Genomic DNA, 14,401 nt, shown 5'->3' with positions numbered 1-14,401 from the left:
TCTCAGGCATCCCCCTGCTCCGGCACGGGCTCCTCCAGGCACTGCAGGTGCATCTCTGCACTCCATGCCCTCCATGGGCTGCAGGGGCCTGGCTGCCTCAGCACGGACTGCACCATGGAATGTCAGGGCAATCAGTTCCAGCCCCTGGAACAACTCCTGCCCCTCCTCCTGCCCTGCCCTGGCTGTGTGCACAATTGTTCCTCTCACATGTTCTCACCCTGCCCTTCCCTGCCCGCAGTTACAACTCCACTATAACCCAATCCTGGTGTCACCCCCTTTTTCCTCCCCACAGGGCTCCTGCAGCAGCTCCTGCAGCCCCCGGGAGGGAATTTGGAGAGGGGGCAGAGGGGGTGCGCAGCCCCCACAATGGAATGACCCCAGCCCAGCCCCTTTGTTCAACACCAAGCTAGGCTTTTGGCCACAGGAGGAAGAGGCCGAGGGGAAACAGATACTGCAGGTGGGACAGTGCTTAGGCTCAGGGCAAGGTCCTGCCCTGCACTCCTGGCTCAGGTGTGACCATGCCCCGGGAAAGGAGCAGGACATTCCCATTCCCACAGATCCTGTCCCCAAAATCCCACTCTTGGGATCCCTCACCCATCTCTGCAGTCCCTGCTCCAGCATCTCCAGGTGTCTGGGAAGAGTCCAAAGGGATGGAATTTCCCACCCAGGGTCCCCAGCAAGCCCCAGTTTGGATCTGCTGCCCCCAGTTTTCCCAGTTTCCCTCTCCTTTTCCCCGGGCCCAGTTCCCCCCACCCCCAGTGGGTGGCAGCAGCCAAGAGCTCCGCGCTGCCCATCCCGACCTGTCCCGGCTCCATCCCTGCTCCTGCCACGGGCTGCAAGGGCTCGGGAACGGGGCAGGAGCAGTGGAGATGGGGGAGCGGTGATGGAGAAACAGCGGGAGAAGAGGTGGAGGGATTAATATGAGGAGGAAGAGGAGGAGGAGTGGGAGGAAGAGCTGGGATAGAGGGTGAGGAGCAGGAACTGGAAGCGGAGGGACCACGCAGTCCAGCTCTCGCTGTGTCCGCAGCCCTCTCGCCCCTGGGACATTGTCTCCCCATCTCACAGGTGACCGCAGAGGGGGAGCTCGCCACTGGGGTCTCCGTCAGAAGGAGTTTTTGAGGGTGTAGAGGAAGATTTTTGGAGCTTGAAGGACTCCAAAGCTAAGTCACAAATGCCCTTTGGGGAGATTTTGGGGGGTGTCCCAGGAGGTTGTTTATTCCTGGAGGAGGGCAGAACACTGGGACACCAACGGCTGGGCAGCTGTCGGGGGCCAGCACCATCCCCAGTTCCGGGGTCACCGGGTCGTGGCGGAGGAGCTTAGCCAGGAGCTGCCACTGGTCTGCAGTGAGAGCTGGGGGGCGTTCACCCAGCACCGCTCAGCACCCCAGGGTGCTGCAGACCCCCACCCCCCTCCCCAAGGCCGTGGCAGTGCTGGGGGAGTTGCCCCAGGCCTGAGTCTCAAGTGCGTCCAGGATGGTGAGCACTAAATCCATGTGGTGTGGGGCAACAACTGGGGGGCAACCAGTAAGGGGGTGAGGAGGACTAAGGGGTGGGGAGAGGACTGGAGGAGTAGAAAGGCATCCAAAAAAGTACCAGAAGCAGGAAGGTGCCTGAATATGGGGGAAAGGGTGGAAAAGGGAGGAAATTATCCAAAAAAAGAGGAAGGGAACAAAAATAAGGGGAAAGGAAACAAAGTAAGTGGGAAAGACCAGAAAGAGGGTGTTGGGGGTTGAGTGTTTTTCTGTTACTGTGTCAATTGAAAGAATTTAAGAATTTTTCCCATTATCATGCCAATGGAGCTGGCCGGGCTACACCCCGGATATCTGATGAGTCCAGACAAAAGGGGTGGGTGGGAACGGCTCCCGGAAATGCCTCTGAGGCTTCCGGGAGGGCACTCGTGTTTCCGGTGAGCTCGGAGGAGGACGCGCGGGATCTTCAGCCCACGCGGCCGGAGCACAGGAGAGCCAGACCCTCTGTGATCACCTGCCTTGCATCTGCCCCGTTCCAGCCTCCTGCCTCTGCGGACACAGCTGATCACCCGGACACACACAGTGAGCGAGGAGCCGCCGCTCCAGCCCGTTCCCACCCGGGACCGGCGTGGCCGCTGCCGCCCCACCCCCCTCCCTCCTGCCTCCGTTCCCGTCTGCCCTTCGGCAGATCCGGGCTGTGGACTAAGCACAGAGACAGCGTGCTTGCATCTAAAGGGACTGACACCGAGTTATCTATTTCGTTCTGTTAGCAATTTTAACTGTTATTGTTTTCTGCTTGTACAGTTAGATATATTAGTAAAAGAGCTGTTATTCCCACCCCCTTATCTCTGCCTCAGAGTCCTTGATTCAAACAATTATAATACTTGGGGGGGGGAGCGGAACCAAAGTCTCTATTCCAAAGGGAAACTTCTGCCCTTACTGGCAGACACCTGTCCTTTCAAACCAGGACAGATTTTGGTGCCCAGACGTGGGACAGAGGGCACTGAGTTGAGAGTTAAGACAGGAATAACAGCTCTCTTAACTGGCAATATGTTGTCTGGTTTAATATGGTTTGTGTTCCATGTGGTCACAGCCATCTCCCTCCCATTTGCAAGCCCTTATTTGAATTTGGGCCCCCTCACCAAAGTTACTGTAGCTATTGTCCGATTAGTTTGGTGGATTGATTATGTCAGGAATTCATGGGTTTTTAATTTTTTCTGGGAAGCGGTTGCATGGATCCGGAGCTATCGTACTCTAACTGCGTGTTTCTGGGGTTATTTCAGTAATGGTACTTACTGTGAGATAACGAGTGCAAGGGAAATTTTCTCCTAACCCATCACCCAGTTTTTTGAAGCTACCGCACTGGTTCTCAAGGATTTCAGATCTGTTTCAATTGCCAGTGCTATTATACAGTGGCTGGTGTTGCTGATAGGCTTGTTCCACTTAGCATTCAGAAACAAGGGAATATTGGCTTGGACAACAACTCTGATACCTGCCCCAGGGACTTGGGATGCTGCCCCAGAACCTACCTCTGCCCCAGGGACTAGGGATGTTGCCCCAGAACCTGCCTCTGCCCCAGGGACTATAGATGCTGCCCCAGAGCCTAACCATGCCCCACAGCCCACCGCAGAAATGAGCCACCCAGAGTGGGTGGGGGCTCTATTGAAGTATATAGGTCAAATGTTGAAGGAGCAAAGCCAGATGTTGAAGGAACATAGGCAGATGTTTAAGGAACTGTCCAAGTTTGGGACAAATTTTAGGAAAAAGACCTCCAAAGGGCCCCCTCCCCCCTTACAATTCCTTCCTTCACCAAGCTCAGAAAGAATTTTCTTCAGGGGAAAGTGGAAAAAACTTTTTATTAACAAAATACAAAAGAAACACTTCCCAGCACAGACCCAGATGAGATGAACTCGGCTGATCTTCGCCGGGAAAGGAAGCAGAGCTTCTTTGGCAGACTTCCAGAGGTGGCCTCCGAAGTTCAGATCCGTTTCCTCTGGAGCCGGTGCAAATCTTAAGGATGGGGGGGGGAAAAGGGAGAGGGGCAGTTTAGGCAGCCGGGGGGGCGAAAAGCAGCTGAAGCAGCGGAGGGGTGGGGGGCAGGGGAGCGCAGCAGAAGCAGCAGCAAGCAGCAGCAGCGAAAAAGCGGCAGCAAAAAGCACCAAAAGCTGAAAAACACCCGGCTAGATAAAACAGCCCGGGGGAGGGGCCGGCAGCTCCATGGTGGGGGGTAGGGAGAGGAGCTAGTCAAAACATAACCCATAAAAAGAGCACAGCCAGATGATGAAGAAGCATTTTTCTCCAGCTGGTGAGAAACACTCCACATGCCCTAAAGAGGGAGAGTCAGATGGTGCTGCAGTGGAACCCGTAGATGTTGTATCTGTCCAGGTTCCAGCTGGATCACAGCAGCAGCCACAGCCAGCAGCAGTTGCTCTTGTGGAAACTAGGAAATCTAAGATTAAAACGAGGCACCTAGATAATGGGGATCAGCAAGGAGGGTCCTCACAACCAGCAAGGGAGCCAGAGGTTGAGATTGTCACCGAGTCCCTCTCATACGATAGTCTCCGTAACCTGCGTAAAGACATTGCTCGGCGGGGCCATGAGCCTTTTACAACTTGGTTACTCCGGGTCTGGGACCTTACGGGAACAGGTGTACAACTGGATGGAACTGAGGCCAGGAATTTGGGATCTTTGGCCCAGGATCCAGGTGTGGACCAAATATTCGTAAGGGAGCAAGGACTCCTTTCCCTCTGGGACCGGCTTTTAATGAGTGTGACAGAGGAGTTTGTCCACAGAGAGAGAATGCAGGAGCACCACCGTAGGATGCGCTGGAAGACCCTTGAGGAAGGGATCCAGCAGCTGAGAGAGACAGCAGTATTAGAGGTACTCTTTGGGAGGGATGGACAGCATGACAATGACCCTGACAAGGTCAAGTGCACAGGGCAGATGTTATGGAATCTGGCAACCTTGGGTCCATCTCAATATACCACCTACATAGCAATGATTAATGCCGATAACAATCCAGAGACAGTGTTCTTTTGCCAACAAACTCAGAAATTTCGAGAGCATGATGAATAACCCAATGCAGGCTAATGTCTTTGCCGTGGCCAGGGACCTCCAACAGGTCGAAGATAGGATGAGGGATATGAGGGAGGAGATGATGGAGAGAATTGAGGAGGTGAGGAAGATCAGCGTAGCACCAGTACGAGTAACAGGCCCCCAAGTCAGAGCTTCACGTCCCCCAGCTAGGGAGAGAGGGTACACCTCACGAGCTGACCTGTGGATTTTCCTGCGAGACCATGGGGAAGACATGGGAAAATGGGATGGGAAACCCACTTCTGTCCTGGCAGCACGGGTGCGTCAGCTCAGGGAGGGAAATTCTAACCGAGGGAGCCGCACTAAAATGAAGGTAGCCTCAACCTCCCACAAGCAAGGTGCAGGGTATTACAGCAAGGAGGATGTTCTGTCAGATCCCCTGGAAGGAACCTCCACTATGTATGCCCAAGAAAGAAATAATAACCAGGGCTAGAGGGGCCCTGCCTCTAGCCAGGGAGAGGCATGGGATGACAGGATCTATTGGATAGTGTGGGTGCGATGGCCTGGCACATCAAAGCCACAGAAACATAAAGTGTTAGTTGATACTGGTTCACAATGCACCCTGATACCATCAGAACATGTGGGGAAGGTACCTGTTTCCATTGTTGGGGTGACGGGGGGATCACAGGAATTCACTTTGCTGGAAGCTGAGATTAGCCTGACAGGGAAGGGGTGGCAGAAACATCCAATTGTAACTGGCCCAGGGGCACCGTGCATTCTAGGCATAGACTTCCTCAGGAACGGCTACTACAAAGACCAAAAGGGGTTCAGGTGAGCTTTTGGAATAGCTGCTGTAGCGACAGAGAGCATTAAGCAGTTGAACACCTTGCCTGGACTGTCAGAAAACCCTTCTGCAGTAGGACTCCTGAAAGTGACAGAGCAACAGGTGCCAATTGCCACCATGACAGTGCACCTCCAACAGTACCGGACAAATCGAGGTGCTGTGATCCCCATCCACAAGATGATCCGTGATCTAGAGAGCCAAGGGGTGGTCAGCAAGAGCCACTCACCCTTCAACAGTCCTATCTGGCCTGTGCAGAAATCTGATGGAGAATGGAGACTGACCGTGGACTATCGGGCATTGAATGAAGTGACTCCACCGCTGAGCGCTGCCGTGCCAGACATGCTGGAACTCCAGTACGAGCTGGAGTCCAAGGCAGCAAGGTGGTATGCCACCATTGACATTGCAAATGCATTCTTCTCCATTCCTTTGGTATCAGAGTGCAGGCCTCAGTTTGCTTTCACCTGGAGGGGCGTGCAGTACACCTGGAACCGACTGCCCCAGGGGTGGAAGCACAGCCCCACCATCTGCCACGGACTGATCCAGGCTGCACTGGAGAAGGGTGAGGCTCCAGAACATTTGCAGTACATCGATGACATCATTGTGTGGGGAAACACAGCAATGGAGGTATTTGAGAAAGGAGAGAAGATCATCCAGATTTTGCTGGGAGCCGGTTTCGCCATGAAAAAGAGCAAAGCCAAAGGACCTGCCCGAGAGATCCAGTTCCTGGGAGTGAAGTGGCAGGATGGACGGCGCCAGATCCCCACTGAGGTTGTGAGGGAATGGTGACGTTTTTGTTCGTTGTAAGATAGGTTATCTTGAAACCCTGACATGCGGGCTTAGATAATCAATCTTGAAGCCCGGATATGCGGGCTGGTCTGTGGGTATGTGATTACTGATTGCTTAGGCTAGCACAATAACCAAACGTCTTGGTAACTTTTTTAGGAAAACAAAGGGTACTGCAAGGATCAGCGCTGACAATGGAAGACCCCCTAGCAACTGGAGAAACGTGCGCACCCGGAAATCAGGGGACTTAAAAGAGAACGAATTTTGTGGGAAAGTGTGGCAGTTTTGTCGAGCGGAGTCTCTCTGCCACCCAGCGCTGCAATTTGCCTTTGCCGTCTGTAGTCAATAAATTTTTCAAATTGGTTTTGAGTATGGCCCCTTGTGCTCATTTATAACTATTTGGTGCCGTGACTCGGATCGAGATTGGGTAAGGGGAATTTCCCATCTGTGGGAAGGCGCACCCCACCCTCTTGGTGGTCCCGAGGGACGGGAGTCCCCGCTCCCACCTCGACCGACGAACCTAAAACCAGAAGGCAAAAGCAAATGAGGAAAGGGCCCGGTTGACCCCTTAAATTTTGTGCACAAAGTCCGGACGAAGACGCGGGACGCGTAAGTAAAATGGGATCCTTTTGGGCGGGGTCAGGATCCTGGAGTGCGGCGACGTGGTGTGTGACTGAGAGGGGAACTGGCAGCCAGATTCCCCAAGCGAGTGCAGACCCTTAGTAATGCGGTTCCCATTGACCCGCGAGGGCTTGGGCCACGAAACAGGGGAAGCGTAAGTGACTTTTTGTGCGAATGAAGGCACTCCATGGAATGGGACAGGGGAAGAGTAAGCCTCCTGCAGGGATTAAACTCCCACCTGTACCAAGGGACAGTCCCTTGGGGTTTTTATTAGATAATTGGGAACATTTTCCGGACACAGGGGGGAAGGATAAGGCTAGGATGATACACTATTGTGTAGAGATATGGGGTGGAAAGGAAATCTCAAAGGGTGTGTTTTGGCCAGTATTTGGGTCTTCCGAGGACTGGGTGAAGCAAAAACTAAACATTTGGGTAAATACAAAGAAACCTTTTCACCTGGAGGAGAGTGAATATGCTAAGGTGTGGGTGGGCCGCCCAGAGGTGTTTATTTTTAAACTAACAGAAAAATCTAGCGAGAATAAGGAGAAGAAGAAGGGAGGTTGAGCTGAGGAGACTATGATAGTCCCTCCCCCATATGTGCCCCCACCCCAAGCGCAAGGAGGGGGTCTCAATGCACCCCCAAAGGAAGATTTGGATTTAGATCAGTCAGAATATACTGGGCCAACAACTCGGAGCAGGGCTCGGAAAGGGCTGTTTCCCTTAAGAGAGATGCCCATGGGGGGACCGCAGGCGGGAATAGGATTTATATCGGTGCCCCTTAGCTCGGGGGATGTGAGAGACTTCAAGAAAGAAATGGGACACTTGTTGGAGGATCCATTGGAAGTGGCTGAAAGGGTAAATCAGTTTTTAGGCCCAAACGTATACATGGGAGGAATTACAGTCTATTTTAAACATTTTGTTTACGGCAGAGGAAAAGAATATGATCAGGAGGGAGGGGATGCGTATTTGGGATGCCCAACATGCACAGGGGCCGGCGGCAAATATAAAATGGCCCTTTCAGAACTCGAATTGAGACCATCAGAACCCGGCCCATAGAACCCATATGCAGGACTTAAGAACTATTATAGTCCAGGGAATTAGAGAATCAGTCCCAAGGGGTCAGAATATTAATAAAGCCTTTAATGAGAGACAAAGAAAGGAGGAGACCCCCACGGAATGGTTGGAGACGTTGCAGAAGAACTTCCAACTTTATTCAGGAATGGACCCGGATGGTCAGATGGGACAGGCAGTGCTGAAGGTGCACTTTGTTTCAAAATCCTGGGAAGACATTAGGAAGAAGATACAAAAGATGGAAGACTGGCAGGATAGAGGCTTGAATGAGTTGTTAAGAGAGGCTCAGAAGGTATATGTTTGAAGGGAAGAGGAGAGTCACAAGCGACAGGTTAGGATGATGGTTGCTGCGGTGCAGGAAAGTAGAGGGCAAGATCAGGGAAAGATGCAAAAACAGCCTATAGGAGAGTTTGGGGGTCCGAGAGATTCAAGGGAGAGGCAAGACCAGAAGGTGTGCTTTTATTGTGGAAAGAGGCGACATTTCAAGAGGGAATGTTGCGTTCGAATTAGAGATGAGAAAGAATTCAAAGCAGATTAGAGGGGTCAGGGGCTCTATTTAATGAGGACCCGGAAACAACAAAAAGAGCCCTTGATAAAACTGAGAGTGGGTCCCTATGACCAGGAGATAACCTTTCTGGTCGACACGGGTGCAGAAAGATCTACCATTCAATTTTTGCCCAAGGGATGCACCCTGTCTAAAGAAACCGCCACTGTGGTGGGGGCAAAAGGAGAGCCTTTTGAAGTAAGGGTGATAAAAAGAGTGACGGTGGAATCAGAATCAAAGATAGGAATAGGGGACTTTTTACTAGTACCAGAATCTGATTATAACCTATTAGGAAGAGACATGATCATAGAATTAGGAATTCAAATAGAAGTAGTGGAAAAGGAATTACAAATTAGGCTTTGCCCCCTTAGACAAGAGGATGAGGACAGAATAAGTCTTGATGTGTGGTACAAACATCTACTACATATTAAATATTAGTATTGTCTATTACAATGTTATAGTTATTAAATCTATAGTAATAACATAGAAAACTACACAACTAGGTTATATATACTGAATAACAAGTATAATAATACAATAACAGTAAAAAAGTAATTGACATGTTTTTACTGATGTATGAGTTCTGTATTATTCATATTTTATCAGTATTCCAATAAGTCAGAGCATACTAAAGTATATTACATAATACTATTAATATATCAATAACTCAGGATATAATGATATAAATATCTGGTAATATTGCTGTATTAAGGAATAGTATTTTATAAACTTAGTATTAGTTAATAATACAATATTGCATATTATTAGCACATTTATATATTTTAATTATCTCTTAACAGAGCATATAAGTAAGAGGTTTTTATTTGTATATTATTATTTATAATTTTATTCAAATATTGTTATTAACCTAATAAACTGCAAATATATTTTTTATTATGATTATATCTAAAACCAGACTGTATGAATTGGATACTGCAGTCATATATTTAATGTAATTTCAGTACTATTCCGGCTATAAAATAGAAAAATTGATAAATAAGCACATATAAAATTGATATAAAAATTTCAATATTAAAATTCAAAGGCCCCTTTTTATAACACCCTTGGTTAATTTAAAAATTAAGGCCCCATTTTTCCTGCGCTTTCCCAGCACTCTCCAGTGCCAGCTACCAGGGCCGCGAGTTCCTGGCTGTGTTCCCCCAGAACGATGACGAGTCCCCCAGCGCGTCCCTGCAGCTGCTGCTCACCTCCTACAGCCCTGCCGACGCCCAGGTGTCCGTGGCGCTCCGCGGTGGCTCCTTCACCCAGAACGTCACCCTGAGGCCGGACATCACTACGCCCCTGCTCCTCCCTGCTCACCTGGAACTCACTCTGAGCTGCGCTTCCCATAAAACCTTGGTGGTTCAGGCCAGCGCTGACATCTCCATGGTGGCTGTCAGCACCAAGCACTACACAGTGGGTGCCACTGCCCTCCTGCCTGTGGAGAGCTTGGGCACCAGGTAATATGTGGTGACACCTGTAGGGAACTACACTTATGGCCTGACTGAATTTGTGGTGGCCGCTGGTGCCACCACCACTGCTATCAGCATCACCACCACTGCCACCTTCCACTATTCTGGGGCCACCTACATACCCGGAGCCATGCTCCGCCTGTTCCTGCAGCCCTACCACAGCTTGCAGCTCCAGAGCAGCCAGGACTTCACTGGCACACTTGTGGTGGCCGACAACCCTGTGTCTGTCTTCAGTGGCCACAGCTGTGTCAATGTGTCTGCTGCCTTTGACTTCGTGGTGGACCAGCTCTTCTCAGTGGCAGCATGGGGGAGGAGCTACGTGGTGCCACCCAACCCTCTGCAGACAGACGTTGACTTCATTTACGTGGTGAAGGATGAAGAGAACACCATCACCTACAACACTGGGAGCAAGCATGCCACTGTGGCCATGGCGGCAGGGGAGGTGCAGGTGTTTCTGGTGGACCGTAACTCCCACCTGTACATCAGTGCAGTGGTGGGAGTGCAGGTCGTGTTTTATTTCAGCAGGTTGTCTTGGCAAGATCCCTTCCTCCTTGTTGTCCCACCTGTCACCGCCCACTGCACTGCGTTCCGCTTCAGCAGTGTGCCCAGCCAGTATAATCACGCCATCCTCATTGCACCCACTGCTGCCACTGCCACCACCACCACCAACCATCAGCCAGACAACACCATGGCATGGAAGGCCATTCCTGGCACAGATTTCTCCTGGACCAACATCACTGTGAGCACAACAATGCAGAGCACTGAGAACTCGCTGGTGCCCTTTGGGTTCTTGGTGTTTGGGTTCCACACTCGCACTGGATATGGCTTCCCCGGGCTCTGTGTTGCCAGTGAATACAGTCAGTCTATTGTTGTGTCACTCCAATGGTTGGGTGTTGTCCAGTTGAGCATTCCTGGGTTTTCCCCTTTTTTTCAGCCCCCACACCGCTCTCCTGTGAGGATTTGGTATGTGCGGAGAGGTGTGAGATGGTGGATGGAATACCAGAGTGTGTCCAGGAGACTTTCTCCACCTGTTGGCTCACTGGTGGGCCACACTACTGCAGTTTTGATGGAAAAACCTTTGATTTCATGGGAACATGTGCCTACACTTTGACCACCATCTGCAATACTGATTCCACCCTTCCTGCCTTCTCTGTTGAGGTCAAAAAGAAGGAAAAGGAGAACTCCAAAGTTTCCTCCATCAGCTCCATCACCATTCGTGTGGACAACATCACTGTCACTGCTGTCCAATCAGAGAATGGCATGGTGAGGGTAAGCAAAAGCCATCATCGTTTCCACATTCCAAGTAATTCTATGGAATTTCACTGAAATTACATATTTAGCAATGATTTTGAGGGTGTTCTAAATAATTCTGGGATTTGCTGATGTGCAGGCAACTTTTGCATGAAAACACTTCATGTCTTCTTAAACTCCATGTATTGTCCAATTTGGATGGGTTTTGGGAGTTTTGATGGTTGTTGTTGCCCTGCAGGTGAACAACCACCGCTCACGCCTCCCCATCTCCCTCTCCCATGGGAAACTCCGCATTCACCAGAAGGGTAAATCCATGTTGATCCAATCAAATTTCAACCTGAAAGTCCTCTACAACTGGGATGATCATGTAGTGATCAAACTTCCAGCTGCTCTTTCTGGTAAAGTCTGTGGAATGTGCGGGAACAGCAACGGGGACCCCCGAGATGATGCTCTCTCTCCTGATGGAAAGCAGGTGTGGGATATTGTGGAGCTGGGGCGGAGCTGGAAGGTGACCAGCGAGAGTGACCACTGCAAGGACACCTGCGAGCGTGACTGTGGGCGGTGCAGATGGGACCAGGTTGTGACATACAAGGCAGATTCCTGGTGTGGGAAGTTGTCCCAACATTCTGGGCCGTTCCGGTTGTGTCATGACACTATCAGTCCCAGTATCTACGTGAAGAACTGTATCTATGACATGTGTGCCAATGAGGGGCGTCATGACGTGCTGTGCCACGCCCTCCAGATTTATGCCGATGACTGCCAAGAGGAAGGGATCCACCTTTCGGACTGGAGGGCAACAGTAGGATGTTGTAAGTAGAGGATGGTTGGGCAAAAATACTCCTTGGGGTGGGCGGAGCCTAATTAATGTGGGACTGAAGATCCATGGGATCAGGGGTTGGGAAAGGTTATCCAAGCAGGATGTCTATGGGATTCCGGGAAAATTCCATAAAGTCCACATAGAAAGTCCACGGAGCCTCTAGAAAGTCTGAGCAGGAAGTCCAGAAGGCCACAGAGACTCCAGAAAGTCCTGGTAGAAGGTCTAGGAAGTCCATGGAGACTCCAAGATATCTGTGTAGATAGTCCAAGAAGTCTGTCCCACCATGTGCCACTCCACCCTGACTGCTGTCTCCCTCCCTGTCCAGCACCTGTGGCCGCACCTGCCCCGCCACCTGCAACATGCCTGCTGTGTCATTCAGCTGTAATGACGTCCCCACCTGCATGGACACCTGTGTGTGCCATGAGGGCCTTGTCCTTGATGCCAACACCTGCATCCCCCCCTCTGAATGTGGCTGTGTCTTTCGGGGTCTCTTCCATAGTCTTGGCGAGGAATTTTGGGGTGACCTCACCTGAACCCAACGCTGCGTGTGTGATGCGGAGCAGCGGCAGGCAGCATGCCGGAATTCTGGTTGTGGCGCTGAGGAGGAATGCCGGGTGGAGAATAGGATCCAGGATTGTTATCCCTAAATTCTGGGGGTCTGCACTGCCGTTGGAGCCACCCACTACCAGATCTTTGATGGCAGGAGGTTCACCTTCCAGGGCACGTGTGTCTACCTGCTAGTTGGGTTGTGTGAAGATACCCAAAATTTGGTGGGATTCCAGGTGTTAGTGCAGAATGGCCACCGGAGTGACAACCTCGTATCATCCATTGTTGTGGTGACAGTCAAAGTCTACAGCAAAACCATCAGCATCAGCAGGGAACGTCCTGGAAAGATCATGGTGAGTTTAGGAAATTATCTCTTTTCACCACATTCTCCACCTCATCCCAAACCTCATCCCATTAATGAGTTATTAAAACTGAAATGTAATTAAATCATCTTCATTTGGGTATTCAAGCTATTAAAAGCAGAATTGGAACTTGCCATCAGAAACAAATTTTATCAATTTTTATGGTTTTCTTCCCAGATCAGTGGCTGATCAGCCTCCTCTTGGAACTTGGACCTTCTCATCCTCTTAAATCTGAAATTTTATTCAATTCAAAATCTAATTAAATCTATGCCTTTTGGTTGTTCTGGCTGCTAAAAATAGTTTACTATCAGACTGCAAATTTGACCAGTTTTTATCGTTTTCTCCCCAGATTGATGAGCAGTTGGTCAATCTCCCCTACCACTACAGTGAAAGATTGTTGTCTATCGTGATGGGCAGGATGCGGTGGTAGAGACCAATTTTGGCCTCATTGTCACATACGACTGGCACAGCCGCGTCACCGCCATGGTGCCCAGTGGCTTTGCCAATGCCCTGTGTGGGCTCTGTGGGAACTACAATGGCGCCGCCAGCGACGACATGATGATGAGGAACAGCCATGTAGCATCAGATCCAGATGCCTTTGGGAGCAGCTGGAAAGTCATGGATGTCCCAGGATGCGGTGAGAGGTCAACAGTGGAATGTTCCAGCCCTGTCGCACCTTCCCGGCTGCAGCAGGAAGTATCTGGGATGGGGTGTGAAATTATTTTGGAAGCGGATGGACCCTTTAGAGCATGGCATAGTCATGTTGATCCCCACCAGTACTTCCAGAGCTGCATCCATGACTCCTGCCTGTTCCCTGATCAGGAAGAAGGGATGTGTCCTGTCATTGCCTCCTACGCCACCACATGCCAGGCTGCTGGTGTGTCCATTGGGAGGTGGAGGACAGATAATTTCTGCTGTAAGTTGGGATAATGGGAGGGTTTTTCCTTCAGCAGCATCCAAAAGGTCCTAAAGTCTCCCCCATACACCAAATGTATGAATAACCCAGAGGCGGGTGGGAATCCAGTGAGAATTCCACACAAAGTATTGGTTTGGTCCCATAATCCACCCAAAATAAACCCTTCCTAAGGAAGAAGATGTCTCGTCTGGAATGATTTAACCCCTCAAAATCTCCAATTTCTTTGTGTTGGCTACAAAATGGATAATTTAGAGGGAGAACCACCAAAAAATGAACCTAAAATAGTGGAATTGAGTTAAAGGGATCTAGAATGGAGGTCAGTTGAGGACTCAGTGTGGAGCAGTCCTATTCTTTGTGGGAGTGTTACACTTTTCTCAGTAAAAACGTGGGAAATCAGCTGGTTTAGCAGCAAGAATTCCTATTGTCATGGGCTAGGATATTTGTTATGGATAATCATCAGATCATAATTTGATTATGCCCCTCATCATGTCCAGAGGGAGGAAAATTGAGGGTTTGCCATGAAACTGGGCTAAAACATCTGTAGTTGATGAAGTTTACATCTGAATTCCAGGAAAATTCCATGATTTGGCATGGAATTTCCTGGCTCCTCATGAATCCTGTTTTCTCTTGGCAGATATTCCCTGTCCTTCTAACAGCTCCTATGAGCTCTGC

The 14,401-nt window shown here is 50.2% G+C and overlaps 1 protein-coding gene across 1 annotated transcript; it reads left to right on the top strand.

The window, feature by feature from the left end:
• Nucleotides 1-9,475: 9,475 nt before the first annotated feature.
• Nucleotides 9,476-12,225, top strand: LOC306815751 (IgGFc-binding protein-like). The gene is made up of 3 exons (XM_079332298.1): nucleotides 9,476-10,685; nucleotides 10,772-11,106; nucleotides 11,327-12,225. Exons 1-3 carry the CDS (start codon nucleotides 9,968-9,970, stop codon nucleotides 11,903-11,905), a joined length of 1,632 nt encoding a protein of 543 aa, XP_079188424.1. The 5' UTR covers nucleotides 9,476-9,967; the 3' UTR covers nucleotides 11,906-12,225.
• The last annotated feature ends 2,176 nt before the right edge of the window (nucleotides 12,226-14,401 follow it).

This window comes from Erithacus rubecula, assembly GCF_903797595.1.
Source record: "Erithacus rubecula genome assembly, contig: scaffold_210_arrow_ctg1, whole genome shotgun sequence".
Taxonomy (NCBI): Eukaryota; Metazoa; Chordata; class Aves; order Passeriformes; family Muscicapidae; genus Erithacus; species Erithacus rubecula.
The sequence above is the reverse complement of the archived record's forward strand: the minus strand, read 5'-3'. Positions and strand labels throughout refer to the sequence as shown.

Bases quoted from the DNA above. Each gene is read 5' to 3' on its own strand.
- LOC306815751 (XM_079332298.1), top strand. From the start codon at position 9,968: ATGCTCCGCCTGTTCCTGCAGCCCTACCACAGCTTGCAGCTCCAGAGC. The intron at 10,686-10,771 runs GTGAATACAGTC...CCTTTTTTTCAG, and splicing joins CCCCGGGCTCTGTGTTGCCA to CCCCCACACCGCTCTCCTGT. The intron at 11,107-11,326 runs GTAAGCAAAAGC...GTTGCCCTGCAG, and splicing joins CAGAGAATGGCATGGTGAGG to GTGAACAACCACCGCTCACG.